The following is a 15,247-nucleotide window of genomic DNA, read 5'->3' as shown; positions in this document are numbered from 1 at the left end:
TTGTACCCCTCCCTGTTTTTATATTATTTTTCCTTCCCTTCCCTGATGCTCATCTGTTTTGCACCTTAGAGCCTTCATATGAGTGAAGTCATGTGATAGTTGTCTTTCTCTGACTCATTTCGCTGAGGAGAATACCCTCTCCTTGTAGCCACATCGTTGCGAATGGCACCCTGTTTTTCCTTTCGATCGCCTCGTAATGTTCCATTGTATCTCTATGTGCCACCTCTTCTTTTTCCATTCCATGCATCTATGGACATTCGGGCTCTTTCCATCCTTTGGCTATTGTTGATAGTGCTGCTGGAAGCTTTTGGGGGCGTTTGGGTGCAGGTGCCCCTTGGAAACAGCACACCCATATCCCTTGGATAAATACCTAGTCGTGCAATTGCTGGCTCGTAGGGTCGCTGTGCTTTCAGTTTTTTGAGGAACCTCCATGCTGTTTTCCAGAGTGGCGGCGCCAGTTTGCATTCCCACCAGCAGTGCAAAAGAGATCCTGTTGCTCCGCACCCTGGCCAACATCGGTTGTTGCCTGACTTGTTAATGTTAGCCATTATGACACATTATGTGTGAAGTGGTAGCTCATTGTGATCTTGATATGGATTTCCCTGGTGATGAGTGAGGTTGAGCATTTTTTCATGTGTCAGTTGACCATCTGGATGTCTTCCTGGAGCAGTGTCTATTCATGACTTTTGCCCATTTCTTCGCTGGATTCGTTGGTTTTTGGCTGTTGAGTGTGATCAGTTCTTTATCGATTTGTCTACTGAGCCTTTCTCTGATGTGTCGTTCGCAAATATCTTCTACCATTGATGATTGAGCTGATTTGTTAGTGTAGCTGATCTGTTTCCTTCACGGCGCAGGAGAGTTTTCTTTGGATGAGTTCTCAATAGGTCGTTTTTCCTTTTGTTTCCCTTGCCTCCGGAGACGCGTTGAGTAAGAAGTTGCTGTGGCCCAGATCACAGAGGCTTTTCCCTGCTTTCTCCTCGAGGGTTTTGATGGCTTCCTGTCTTACACTTAGGACGTTCCTCCCTTTTGAGTTTCTTTATGTGTACGGTGTCAGAAAGTGGTGCGGGTTCCTTTTTCTGCATGTCACTGTCCAGTTTTCCCAGCACCGCTTGTTGAAGAGACTGTCTTTATTCCATTGGATATTCTTTCCTGCTTTGTCAAGGAGTCGTTGGCCATCCATTTGTGGGTCCATTTCTGTTCTCTTGAGCTGAGTGTCCGTTTTTGTGCCAGTACCATACTGTCTTGATGATGACAGCTGTGCAATTACAGCTTGAGGACTGCGATTGTGATGCATCGAGCTTTCCTTTCTTTTTCAACAGTGCTTTGGCTCTTCAGGGTCTTTTCTGGGCCCATGCAAATTCTAGGATTGTCTGTTCCAGCTCTGCGAGGAGTGCTGGTGTTCTTTGGATAGGTGTTGCTTGGAGTATGTCGATTGCTTTGGGTGGTACTGACATTTTACCCATATTTGTTCCTCCCAACCAGGAGCGTGGAATCTTTTTCCATTATGTTTTCTGTCTTCTAAAATTTCATGTAGTTGTCAGTGTATAGGTTTTTCATCTCTTTGGTTAGATTTATTCCTAGGTATTTTATGATTTTGGGTGCAATTGTCAATGGGACCGATGCTTGATTTTTCTTCCTGTTGCTTCATCATTGGTGTATCGGAATGCAGCCCGTTTCTGTGCATTGATTTCACATCCTGCAACTTTGCTGAATTCATGGATCAGTTCTAGCAGTTTGTGGTGGAATCTTTTGGGTTTTCCATATGGAGTATCATGTCGTCCACCAAGAGGGAACGTTTGACGTCTCCCGGCCAATTTGGAGGCCTTTGAGTTCTTTGTGTTGTCTGATGGCTGAGGCTAAGGCTTCCAATGCGATGGTGAATAACAGTGGCAAGAGTGGACCTCCCTGTCTTGTCCCTGTCCTTAGGGGGAAAGCTCTCAGGTTTTCCCCATGGGGGATGATATTCGCGTTGGGTCTTTCGTATATGACTTATATGGTCCTTCTAGCCCTACTTTCTTGAGGGTTTGTATCAAGATAGGATGTTGTATTTTGTCCCATGCTTTCTCCGCATTGATTGAGAGGATCGTGTGGTTCTTGTCCTTTCTTTTCTTAGATGTGATGAATCACATTGATTGTTTTGTGCATATCGAACCAGATCTCCATCCCAGGTATAGATCCCACCTGGTCGTGGCGAATCATTTTTTGGATATATTACTGTTGGATCCGATCGGCTGACAACTTGTTGAGCAGTTTTGCATCCATGTTCCTCAGGGAAATGGGCCCATCGTTCTCCTTCGTCATGGGGTCTCTGTCTGGGTTTGGAATCAAGGAAATACTGGCTTCGTAGAAAGAGCTTGGAAGTGTTCCTTCCGTTTCTCTCTTTTGGAGCAGCTTCAAGAGAATAGATGTGAACGCTTCTCTAAATGTTTGGGAGAATTCCCCTGGAAAGCCGTCTGGCCCTGGACTCTGCATTTTTCTTTTCGTGGGGGGTGGGGGGAGGGGGAGATTTTTGATTACTAATTCATTTTCTTTACTTCTTTTGGTCTGTTCAAATTTTCTTTCTTCCTGTTTCAGTTTTGGTAGTTTATATGTTTCTTGGGAGTTGTCCATTTCTCCCAGATTGCCCATTTTATTGGTGTATAATTGCTCACAATATTCTCGTAGTATTGTTTGTATTTCTGCTGTGTTGGTTGTGATCTCTCCTCTTTCATTCTTGATTGCCTTTCTTTGGGTCCTTTCCTTTTTCTTTTTGAGCAAACTGGCTAGGGATTTATCAATTTTGTGAATTCTTTCAACGAATCAGCTCTGGTTTCACTGATCCGTTCTAGTGTCGTTGGTTTTGTTTTGTTTTTTTCTTTTTGTACTTGTGTTTGTTTTTGTGTTTTTTTTTTTGTTTTTTTTTTTTTTTTTTTTTTTTGGTTTCCATAGCATTGATTTCTGCTCTAATCTGCATTATATCCTGTCTCTGCTGGTTTGGGGTTTTCTTTGCTGTTCTTTTTCCAACACTTTAAGGTGAACGGTTAGGTTGTGTCTCTGAGCCGTTTCTTCTTTCTTTCGGAAGGCCTGGATTGCTATATACTTCCCTCGAATGACCCCCTTTGCTGCGTCCCAGAGGTTTTGGCCTGTGGTGTTACCGTTCTCCTTTGCTTCCATGGACTGTTTAATTTCCTCTTTAACTTCTTGGTAAGCCCATTCACTCTTAAGTAGGGTGTTCTTTAGTCTCCAAGTATTTGTTACATTTCCACATTGTTTCTTGTCGTGATTTCGAGTTTCATTGCATTGTGGTCTGAGAATATGCACGATATGGTGTCGATCTTTTTGTCCTTGTTGAGGGCTGATTTGTGTCCCAGTATGTGATCTATTGTGGAGAATGTTCCGTGTGCACTGGAGAAGAATGTATATTTGCCTGCTTTAGGATGAAATGTTCTGACAATATCTGTCAAGTCCATCTGGTCCAGTGTGTCATTCAAAACCATTGCTTCCTTGTTGATTGTGGGTTTAGGTGAGCTGTCCGTTGCTGTAAGTGGGGTGTTGACGTTCCCTCCTAGTATGGTATCATTCTCAATGAGTTTCTTTATGTCTGTGATGCATTGATGTATCTATTTGGGCGCACCACATTTGGTGCACAAATGTTTACAATCGTGAGGTCTTCTTGGTGCACAGACCCAATAATTATGATATAACGCCCTTCTACGTGTCTCGTTAGAGTCTTTATTTTAAAGTCTAGATTGTCCGATATAAGTATGGTTACTCCTGCTTTCTTTTGCCAACCATGAGCATGAGAGATGGTTTTCCATCCCCTTGCTTTCAATCTGAAGGCGTCTTTAGGTCTCAAGTGGGTCCCTTGTAAGCAGCATATGGACGATCTTCTTTTCTCACCCATTCTGTTACCCTATGTGTTTTGATTGGAGCATTGAGTCCATTGACGTTTGGAGTGAGTACTGAAAGGTATGAAGTTATTGCCATTGTGTTGCTTGTAGAGTTGGAGGAGTTGCTGGTGGTGTTCGCTGATCCTTGCCAGTGTTTTCTGCCTGTGGTCTGTTTTTTTCTTTTATGTCTTTTGTCCCCTGGGAGAGTCCGCCTTCAAATGTCTTGCAGGGCTGGTGGAGTGGTCAGGAACTCCTTTAATTTTTGCTTGGGACACTTTCCATCTCTACTTCTATTTGGAATGACAGCTTTGCTGGACAAATAAGTTTTGGCCGCATACTTTTAGGATTCAGTGCGATGAATATAGCCTGCCACTCATTTCTGGGCTGCCAGGTTTCTGTGGATAGGTCTGCTGCAAATGTGGTCAGTCGTCCCTTGTAGGGGAAGGACTTTTGTTTCCCTTGCTGCTTTCCTGATTCTTTCCTTGCCTGAGTATTTTGTGAACTCCACTAGGCTCTGCCTTGTTGATGGTTGGACGTTGTCGAATCTAATGGGAGTCTTCTGTGCTTCCTGGATTTTGTGTGTCTTTCCCAGGTTAGGAAAGTTTTCTGCTGTGATGTGCTCACATAACCCTTCTACCCCCTTTTCTCTCTCCTCGTCTTCTGGGACCCCTATGATTGTGATGTTATTCCTTTTCAATGAGTCGCTGAGTTCCCGAATTCTTAAATCCTGCTCTTTTGCTTTAGTCTCCCTCTTTCCTTCTGCTTCGTTATTCTCCATTGCTTTGTCCCCTCTATCGCTGGTTTCCTGCTCAGCCTTATCATCCTTGCCGCTGTGGCATCTGTTCCAGATCGCAGCTCGCTTGTAGCCTTGTTTATTTCATCCTGGCTAGCTTTGCCTTCGTTTATCCCCACAGAAAGGCATTCTCATCTACTTTCGACCCCAGCTGGTGTTCTTAGTATCGTGATTCTAAATTCTGGTTCAAACATCTTGCTTGTTTCTATCTGTGTTGGTTAAGGGCCTGGCTGTCCTTTCTTCCTGCTCTTTCTGTTGGGGTGAATTCCGTTGCTTCGTCCTTTTGACCGAAGGAAAGGAATGAATAAGATAAAAGAATTCAAAACTAAAAAATAAGAAACAACACACACACACGAATCACACAAATGGTGCTAGATCCTAGGTGAGTTGTGGTCTGGTTGTTGAAATGGGCTTGATAGATTAGAGGAAGAAGGGAAAGAACATAAAAAAAGGAAACCGTTGGAAAATTTGGAAAAAAGAACACAGTGAAATAGGATAAACTGAAATGATGGAATTCAAATGGAATTTGACACATTTACAAAAAATTGAACGAATATAGTCGACAAACACTCAAGGAAATTATTTTAAACCCTGGAAAATAACCACATATTTTTTCTCTTTCTGTCTTCATGAAAAAGAAAAGAAATGAAAAAGACAAGAAAAGAGATGGACCAGCGAACAGACTGAAATACGATTGAAGTTACATTGTTGTCCCCTAGAAGTCAAAGGATGAAGCACTTTGTAGTCCATACACTCAGAAGGCGGAGAGACTTGGGTTCCTGAAGAGCCAGCTTGGCCCAGTTGGGCGGTGCTAAGTGTCACGGCTCTGTTCTCCACTAGATGGCGCAGCTAGCCTACAAGTGCGGATTGCTGGGGCGCTTGGAGGTGCATATGCGCATGCGCGGGAGCGGAGCCCTTGGCGTCACTCAGGTGCCCAGTCTGTAGTATCTGAACTCGGCTGTCTGCGACCAGCAATCCTACCCCCATCCTTTCTCTCCGGCTTCTGTCCACTCGCCGCTTTTACACTGTCCGTGGCCCAGCCGTCAGGTTGCCAGGCGGCACCTTCCTCGTGGGATTTACCTCCCAGGCGGCTGTGTTTCCCGACCCCTCCCTTCTGAGGGCCCGCGGCTGAGACCTGCTCAGATCCTCTGCGTCAGGGTCTCAGCGAGCAGTGGCCGGGTGCCGGCCGCACCCGGGAACATCGGCAACACCGTGCCGCTGCCGATGCCCAGAGACTGAGGCTGGGTGCCAGCCTGCGCCCGAAAACGTTCGCGCGATGGTGTAGCAGCAGCGTTTCGAGGATTATGGAAAATCACCACACACCTCTGGTAGCGGGCTTCCCCCTTAACGACCTTGTTCCAGCACCAGCGAATGTGGCTGTTCTCCGGGGTCTGCTGGGACCTCTGGGGTCGGCTGGGGTGGCCACACAGACTACCTCGTGTCCTCGCAGCAGGGGAACCGCCTTTCTCCGTGTGGTTCGAGACACCCCTCCTCCACCCCTCCAGTCTTCACTCTGCTCTCGGGATTCGCCCTTCCGACCAGAGCACCGCCAGGTATCAGATGCGGAGTTTCGCACTCTGCCCTCCCCCTGTTTGTACAGTCTTCATGGAATTGAAACCCGCTCCTTTCTCCTTCCTCCCTTTTTGGTTCAGTGCCTGTGGCTCTTTCCACATTGCCACTTTCTCCCCAGCTGCTTTTGGCGGGGGGAGGGGAGGGCGAGGGGATTGCTTTCCCCATATTCTGCCCCTGTCTCCGTCCTCTCTCTGCAGGCAAAAACAGCTCCCTGCCCTCTGTGGCTTCTCTCTTCCCCAGGTCACCTCTCTGCGCCTCGTCCCCACTGAGTTCTGCGGTTCAGGTTGGGCAACCTGTTGCGTGAATCCTCAGATCAGTTTTCGAGGCGTGCAGGATGGTTTTGTGTTGATGTGGCTGCATGTTATGGATGCAAGACGCAAAGAACACTTCCATGCTCTTCTGCCATCTTGGCCCCTCCCCCCACACTGCCTTTTCTGTATCGTCACCAATACCCTTAGGAATTGCAGGGTGACTTCTCTGAATTAAGCTTTCCGTGAGAAATCCAGATTAGGCTGGCTGGATTTGGCGAGACCAAATAACGCTGTTCCCATTGCCATGATTGCTCCCACATCACCGCACGTGAGGCCACCTCCTGGTTTTCCATATGCAATCTTCTTTGCGAATTGTCAACAGTTTTTAAAATTGAATGTCTTGACTTCACTGGATTTATATTTTGAAAGAAAAGTTCCTGGAATGCCTGGAAAATATATCGTCACCAGTGGCCCGAGCAGCTCAAGGTTGTCTATTTTAGCTCAGAGTCCAGGGTCCAGCACGGCCAAAGCGAAGTCACAAGGAGGGAATCCTAGACCCACCAGACCTTCTGTAAATGTTCATGGTCGCCTTTATGCCCCACGAAATGCTCAGGCTGCAGCGCAAGGCATGGAGACTCCGACCTGCCAGCCTGAGCAAGTGCCCAAAGCCAGGTCCTCCTGGAAGTCTAGGCAATGCCCGTGCTGGCCAGCGGCGCCCCCTGCTGGACAGAGAGCAGTGTGCAAGACTCCCTCTTGTGACCTCCCCCACGGATTACAGAGCCAGAGGTGTGGACTTCATCATGTGTGGGTGGAACACGTGACACACGGCCACCCAGGAAGAGCTGGTCCTAGTCATCTGGGGAGCTGACTGGATGCTTATGGAGGCCGTCTTGAGATCCAGATCAAATATTGTCCGTGTGTGTGTGTGTGTGTGTGTGCGTGTGATATTCAGGTTTGAATCCAGGAAGAGAAAGTTGGATCCCAAAATTTCTACAGGATGACCTAGCATGGTTATTTTCTGTGGCTTTTCCCTTCGTGGCTCAGTTGCACATACACTGTTTGCGTTTTACCCACGATTCTGCCCACGTTAGAATCAAATCCACAGGAAGGATAGATTTCACGTGTGCATGTCTTTTGAGATCTAACATCCAGCTAGCCCTGTTGAACTCTTTGACTGAGAAAGTGCCATGTCATCGCTCATCTGTGGAATAAAAAACAAAATAGAAGAACCTAGGGCAAGCGAAGAATAAATAAAATAAGATAAAATCACAGCGGGGGGCAAGCCATAGGAGACTCCTCAAAAAATTTTGTTTTCTCTTTATCTTAGAGAGAGAGAGAGAGAGAGACAGAGAGAGAGACAGAGACAGAGACAGAGATACAGAGCATGACGAGGGGAGTGTCAGAGAGAGGCGTGCACCCAGAATCCAGAGCAGGCTCCAGGCTCCGAGCTGTCATCACAGCGCCGGACACGGGGCTTGAAGTCTCAAAGCCTTAGATCATGAGCTGACGGAATCAGAGTGCACACCGGCTGAGACACCCACGTGCCCCAGGAGAACCCTTAAGTGTAGAGAAGAAAGTGAGGGTTGCTCGAGGGGAGGAGTGGGTGGGCTCCCTTTGCAACGGGCGTTATGGAGGGCCCCTGTGGGGGTTGGCAGTGGGTGTTTCATGTAAGTGACGAAGCCCTAAATTCCACCCCTGAAACCAAGACTGCACTCAATGTTAACTAAATTTGATTTCAATTTGGAAAATGGAGGGGGGAATGGGTGCCTCAGTCGGTTGAGTGTCCAACCTCAGCTCAGGTCAGGATCTCATGGTTCGTGGGGTTGAGCTCCACGTTGGGCTCTGTGCTGACAGCTCAGAGCCTGGAGCTGCTTTGGATTCTGTGTTTCTCTCTCTCTGCCCCTCCCATGCCAACACTCTGTCTCTGTTTTTGTGTGTGTGTCTCTCTCTGTTTATTTAAACGTTTTATTTCATGTTTAAAACATGAAAACAACAGACCAATAAATTTTAAAAGTAGATGAAGAAAAAGTATTTTTCCTCTATCGGCTCTGATATTTGAACATCCAGAATTCAATAAGATTTCCTGTACAAAATTCACATGCTGACGTTAGTTCCCACTAAGTGTGGTATGTATGTTTAATGCAGACTGGAAACAACAACAACAACAACAACAACAGCAGCAGCAGCAGCAGCAGCAACAACAGGCTTTACCCTGTCAGTGCCATTGGCAAACGACCAGAGATCTCCTATATGGCCCCCCTCCCCTGGGGGGAATTGAAGGATGATGCACTAATTCCCATTCAACAATGTATTTAGTGAGTCTCTCGCTCCTGAGAAATGAAATACAGTTGTGACTTAGAGCATCCATCCATACCCTGACCTGAAATACCACATTGTTGCCTCGGTGTCCACTTGAGACTGTTTTTCTGAGGTGTACAACCGAGGACCAAGATTGCAATGCAAGTGACCAGAAATCCCTGAGCCTCCTCCCTTGTGGAGGAGATTGTCCGATGGGGGGATGGTGGTCAACTCTGCGGAACAAGGTAGAGCTGCTTGGTGGCTGAGCAATAAGAGGTGGGAGAAGGTTCCTTTCCCCCATTTGCTCTGCAGCCTCATGGGAGGGGGATTGTTAAGGGAACCGAATCTAATGAACATGGGCCAGGATGGCTCCACCCACCCGTCTCCTGAGAAATAAGCATTTATTTGCTCTTTGCCATTTCCAGGCAATTAGCCAATGTTCACATGAACATGTGGAGACTTTACAAAATAGATTATGTATACAAGGAAACACTTTGCACAGTTATGAATTCGTGTTTCCTTCTGCTCCTCTCCTTCTGACACAAAACATTCCTGAAAAGGCTGTCTGCTCCCACGTAGAGCTAGAGTTCTTCCCGTTTCCTGGTCATTTGCCACTTCTCCGTGTGGAAGCACTGAGATTGTTTCAAACTCCTTCCCCTGCCGGTGCATGTTGGGATATCGCCTAGAGTCCCCACACGCACATGTTTGGGCACATGGACTTTACCGATACACAGAGAGTAGGGAATGGGATGATGGGACCGTGAGTCCCAGGCATTTTCACAGGGACTCCCGGGGCTCTGCCTTGTTTCCACCTTCATGCCTCATTGGCCACTCCCTCTGACCCTTTCAGGCTCTGAGAGTGCCCAATGATCCTCGGTGCTGATGGAGGGGAGAAACCTTGCGAGTCCCCAGCATAATCCACACCTCTCCAATAACCTCATTACAGACAGCCAGCCTTAAAGCTCAGGATTCTCCAGGTCCACTGGAACGCCATAGCCCATGAATCCAGCCAGATTCATGGTCCCTCCACATGTCTGGATCGCACCCACCTACAACACACAAAATATGGCCTACAAGGGACTGTGAGTGAGTGAGTAGTGAGTGAGGGCGGGTGAGTGTGCACGTGGGCAGGCGTGTATCTCAAGGCCTGTAGTGGGATCCCTGCACTGCTTCCTGAGACCTCTGTCCCTTCTTGTTCTTCCTCTTGGTAGCTCTGGCTCTGCCTGGGAGACAAGGGACTCGGTTAATGGCCGTTGCGCTCTGAGGTGGGATGTCCCTGGCTGAACTGTTGAGCCGGTAGATGTTTGGTTCACGGTGATCCTTTCCCATCTCGTCTCTGTATTTGGACTGGTGAATTACGACTGCACCGGGGGGAAGGGCAAATTCTAATTTCCTGAGGTTGAATTCAGACTTGGGACGGTGGCTTTCTTGGAGGAATCTCCACTGGTCTAACGTGATTGCTGGCGGTGGTGTCTCTTCCACGTGATCCTCCAATTGTGGCACCTCGATGTCGGGGTCGGTTTCGGGCCCCCCTTGGGCCGCAGCCGTGCCTGCGTGGTCAGCCTGGAGGGATGTGGATTCCCCAGCACCTGGCTCACTCCCACGGTCTCTTTCCAATTCACTCTTCTGGATGTAAAAGAGGACATAGGCATGTTGGCTCAGGGCAGACGTCGCATCACTGGCGGTCACCTTCGCATCATCCATTTTGTACCACTGGCCGTTCCCAGCTTTGATGTAACAGAAGTAATGTCCGCTGTGACAATTCCAGCCCGCGTGCACCAGCACGGCATAGAGCACATAAGTCAGCGACCCCCCGTTCTGCCCAGACACGTATCGTCGCATGTCAAGGCGCTCAGGATATTGCACTTCCTTAGCCAGTTTGCTGCCCGTGAAATGGCAGAATCGTTTCAATACCAGCATCAGGACCTTGGAGCAAGTGTGCAAAGTCAACGTCTTGGAAGCGGGTACCTTGTCGAGACAAGTACTACAACGATAGGCATTTTCACCATCCAACTGTTCGGGCTTCACCAAGTGTTGCAAAGCTTGGCTCACACTCTGAGCCGCCCTGATATCCAGGCTAATGTCCAGGTAAGGGTCCAAAGTGCTGGAGACACCCTGGCAGTGGAGACACTGGATTTGAGACCTCCAGTACCCGCCAAAGATTTGCCGGATGAGGGTGGCGTCCTGAGCCTGAGGCTCTGAAGGCTTGTCCTCACGCAAACACGCTTGCTGCATAGCATCCAGAGTGAACATCAGAAACTCATGGGCATCCTCCTGCCTGTGTGTGTGGAAGGCAGCGAGCAGTTTTGGCGGAGGCCGGATCACATCTCCCAGACGGCAGAGGGCCCGGGTCACGTGAGCCTGCAGAGCACACAGCACGCAGAATGGCTGCCTCCCACAGCTTCGGGAGTGCTCCTGGGACAGCATGTAGCCGGCGAGGGGTGGTGTGTACGTCAGACACTGCAGCGCCGCATTCGCATAGCACGTGTTCCCCAGGTTCTGCAGGCCAGCCCCAACCACGGAAGGTCTCCTCCAACTCACGGGTTTCTTTGCGGGGGGCAGACCTATTGACGCGGGAGCCCAACCGTTCGGCAGGTCGCAGGGTGTGTGCGATGACGGTGACGGCTTCTCAGGTAGAGTGGGTCCTCTGTGGCCTTCAGCACCACCCGTATTTGACCCGCAAGGTTTGAGGTTTGGAAAGACATGGAACTGAGACTCCTCTCGGCAGTGGGAAGAGGGCGTCTCCATGTCTCCTGAAACGTGGAGCCTCACGTTGCAGAGCGATGCTTCTCTCAGGAGGCCAGTCTCAGAATGATAGCTGTGGCCCTCTCCTCAGCCCTCGTAAAGCTCGCCCCACCCACCTGACTAGGACCACGTCATCCAATCAGCCACCAGCTGGAGTTGGATGAAGGGTCTTAGGGTGTGGCCACTCTTCTGCAGACAGACCACTCAGCCCAGCCTTCCTCCTGCCCCTCCCTCCTCAAGAGGCACACACACACACACACACACACACACACGTTTCACCACTTTCTCCACCTCCCTCATTTCCATTGCTCCCTCTCTGGACAGACGGACTTGAGCATTTCCAACCTAGAGGAAATCCTTTTTTGAGTATCCACTTTGCTTTTAGATAACACAAAGTGTCAAGGAATGACGGCCATGAATTTGTTAGGCTATGGAAATCATTTTACCAATTGAGCTCTGGTATCATGTAGGAGCACCTCCTCTCCGTCAGCCAGAATGCATGGGACACCAGCAAATTATTCTGGAATGATGACTGTCCATGGATTTGATTCTAAAACTCCTGAACTGTCTCCATAGGATCTGTGTATACAACTATCACGAAGGTCCTTTGAAACACGTCTGTCTACCAAGGGGTGGCCGAGAAATTGTCCCAAGAAATATCCTTTGCCTGGTTTCGGGCTTTGTAAATGCTTTCTTCATTTTGTAGCTCCCTTCCCAATAGGAGAACAAATCCTAAACCCATCATTTGCCAAATTGTCACTGGTATTCCTAGCAAATCACATAGCAAGGTAGGTATAGGTTCCCGTGGTTCAGGACATGTTTGTTGTGGATTTGTGACATTTATAGACGGTTTGAAATGGGAATTTAGACATGCAAGGAACAATGTCCCCTCGAGGAAACTGTGGCTTTAATGTGTCAGTATCTCTAGACCAGATTTCAGAACTGACCAGGTCTACTGAAAATGTGCTTTCTTCTCTAATGTTTGTTTGCTTTTCACTTTTAACATTTTAATTGATTTATTTTGAGAGAGAGACAGAGAGAGAGAGAGACAGAGAGACAGAGAGCGAGAGAGAGCGCTCATGTGGACAAGCCAGGGAGAGACAGAGAGAGAGGGAGAGAGGATCCTCAATTAAACAGTCACCTCCTCAGGGTCACCAACTAGGAGGAAAAGGCTGCGAGCACGTGAGGTGTCTCAGTGCCAAACACACTCATGTGAGGGGAAGGAAAGGGGCAAGAGGTCAAGGAGGACACACAATGGGATGCACAAAAGGAGTCTTCAGACTCTTGTGACCACAGCCTGAAGACACGGCCCTCTCCCTGCCTGGTGCCCTCCAGCCCCACCCACGGCTTCCTTCAGCCTCTGCCTGGCCTCACTGCATGGGACCGGACCACGGCCCCACCTTTACCCGCAGCATCCTTACCCCTGCCACACCCATGCCCACACCTCATCCCAGTGCTCTCCGCCCTCGGTTGGCCCGGCCTCACGTCCAGGCCTTTGCTCCACCGGGCCAGCCTGGCGCCAGCCACTCTCAGGACCACACCCCAAGGAGAATCTACCAGAGAGTGGGCAGAGGAGGGGGGCGAGCGAGGCCAGGGCACAAGCACACCTTTCCCTGTTCTTCAAATATCCGTTGGCAGGCGCCACGTTTGGACCTGTTTCTGCAAGGAATCATCTCTCCCTTTGGTTGTCATCTCGTCCTAGAAAACCGGTTGTGTTTTCACTGGACGGTGTTAGATGGTAGGAAGTCTCACGTGACTGGTCTGAGCAAAGCAAGTTGCCCTATTTAACGTAGTGACTTGAGCCAGTCCATTCCAGACCTTCCTGGAGCATAAAGCTGACCCCTGTCCCAAGACGAGACACCTGCTCCTGTCTGAGTGCCTGGCCCCGACAAGGCCATTCTCCCCGGGTCTGGAGCCTGCCGGTCTTCAGACTCCACGAACACCCCCTTGCTTCTCTAGCCTCAGCCCCGGCCACCTGCCACGTGGGCAAAGAGGCCTGCAGAATGGCTTCCAAAGAACCTTTGACCACCTAATTCTCTGTCCTCTCTCATCAATCGCTCATCACTCTACGTGTCTATCTCCTAACTCTCGTGTCTCCTTCCCCTCTCTAGTATCTATCTGTGGAATGTCTTTCTCATCCTTTCCTTTGTATCTCTTCTATGCCACCCTCCTTGACGTGACTTGTGAATGAAAATGCCTTTGAGAGACATGTGGACAGCAGCCCCTAACGCTGAGTGATTTCCCATGCACATGTTCTTTCGGTTCATGGGTTTTTATGTCGACAGACAGAGAGAGAGACAGACAGAGAGACAGAGAGAGAGAGAGAGAGAGAGAGGGAGGGAGGGAGGGAGAATGTGGGGGAGGGTTAGAGAGAAAAGGAGAGAGGCGATCCCGAGGAGGGAGGGAAACTCAAAGTTCAATCTCCCCAACCCTGAGATCATGACGTGAGCCGCCTCCAGGTCAGACACTTCTCTGACTGAGCCACTCAGGCATCCCGACCCTCATCGGTTTCGAATTCACCTCTAGCATTGTCTTGTTCCCAGGACACTTGGAGAGACTTTATCTTGAAAGGAGAAGAGAGGTTAACCCGTGTTTCTTTGCTGCTTCTGAATCCTTAGTTGTTCTCCACTAGGTGAGGATCCAAGTCCCAAGTGCACTTGGGAACAAATGCAGGATTCTACTCTATGTGACGGGAAACTACAGTGTACACACAAAAAAGAAAACCATGCACATTCGGTCGTCTCTGAGCAAATTTTATTAGCTGTGGTAACACTACACACAATGTTGCACTACCAGGGAAAAACAAAAATGCAGACAGCATGTAAAATAGTCCCCGATATGATCTGCAGAAAAACGATATCAGTGAACTATTCTAAAACGAAAGATTGCCTCCACTTGCCCAGCCCAGACTGGAATCATTCCTCCGGTGTCCCCAAATTCAGACATTCGCAAACCCGATACACATTCATTTCGCAGATCCTTAAGTTGACATTCGAGTGGACGACCTCTTGCAATCCTGGCGCTGAATTTCTCATAGAATCTATTGAAACGGAAGAGACGAGACCTTGTTGATTGAGACGGAGCCGGTGAACCAGAAGGTGTAGCTGCATAAAGGAAAAGTGCGCCATGAGCGTCTGCACGTGGGCGCTCAACCCACTCCCCGCCCCAAGCAGGACACCAAACACAGTGTGGACGCAAGTTTTTGTCCTTGCAGGTCTTTGGGGGAATTGCTGCTTTAGCAAAACTAGGTCACGGCCCTGCCTTGGCCTCCGCTCCGCAGTCACCTGCTCGGGGTCACAAGGGCCAGAGGACGAGTGTCCGAGGACATGAGGTGTCTCACTCCCGGTCGCTCTCCTCCGAGGACGAGGAAAGCTGCAGGTCATCGTGGAGGATGCTCAGGGAGACAGGCACACAGCCTCCCTCAGACTGGTGTGTGATGGGTGGACCCTGGCCAGGGGGGACTGGCCTCTCGGGAGGTGGCAGACAGGGAGCTGCTATGAACCTGGAGCTCCAGCCGCCTTTGTCCAGGCGGCTGAAGACCATTCGCAGGGGCTGGCCGGGTGCCTGCGGACAGGGCGGACACAGAGGCCAGGGGCACGCCTGGAGAGTGTCCAGGTGAGGTTGGGGGCGTGGAGGCTGGAGGCCCCTGCTTTGCACCGAGGCAGGGGTCTTCCTGGTCAGTTGGGCTGCCCCCGTGGGACACCATGCACTTGTCCTTG

General features: G+C 49.4%; 1 protein-coding gene across 1 annotated transcript; it reads right to left on the bottom strand.

Annotated features, from left to right (window-relative positions):
- Positions 1-9,923: 9,923 nt before the first annotated feature.
- LOC145715429 (ubiquitin carboxyl-terminal hydrolase 17-like protein 6) lies at positions 9,924-14,194 on the bottom strand. The gene has a single exon (XM_081795439.1). The coding sequence runs from the start codon at positions 11,529-11,531 to the stop codon at positions 9,924-9,926; it is 1,608 nt and encodes a 535-aa protein (XP_081651565.1). The 5' UTR covers positions 11,532-14,194.
- Positions 14,195-15,247: the final 1,053 nt, after the last annotated feature.

Source organism: Panthera onca, chromosome B1 (genome assembly GCF_046562875.1).
Source record: "Panthera onca isolate mPanOnc1 chromosome B1, mPanOnc1 haplotype 2, whole genome shotgun sequence".
Lineage (NCBI taxonomy): Eukaryota > Metazoa > Chordata > Mammalia > Carnivora > Felidae > Panthera > Panthera onca.
Note: the sequence above shows the minus strand (reverse complement) of the source record. Positions and strands in the feature narration are given on the sequence as shown.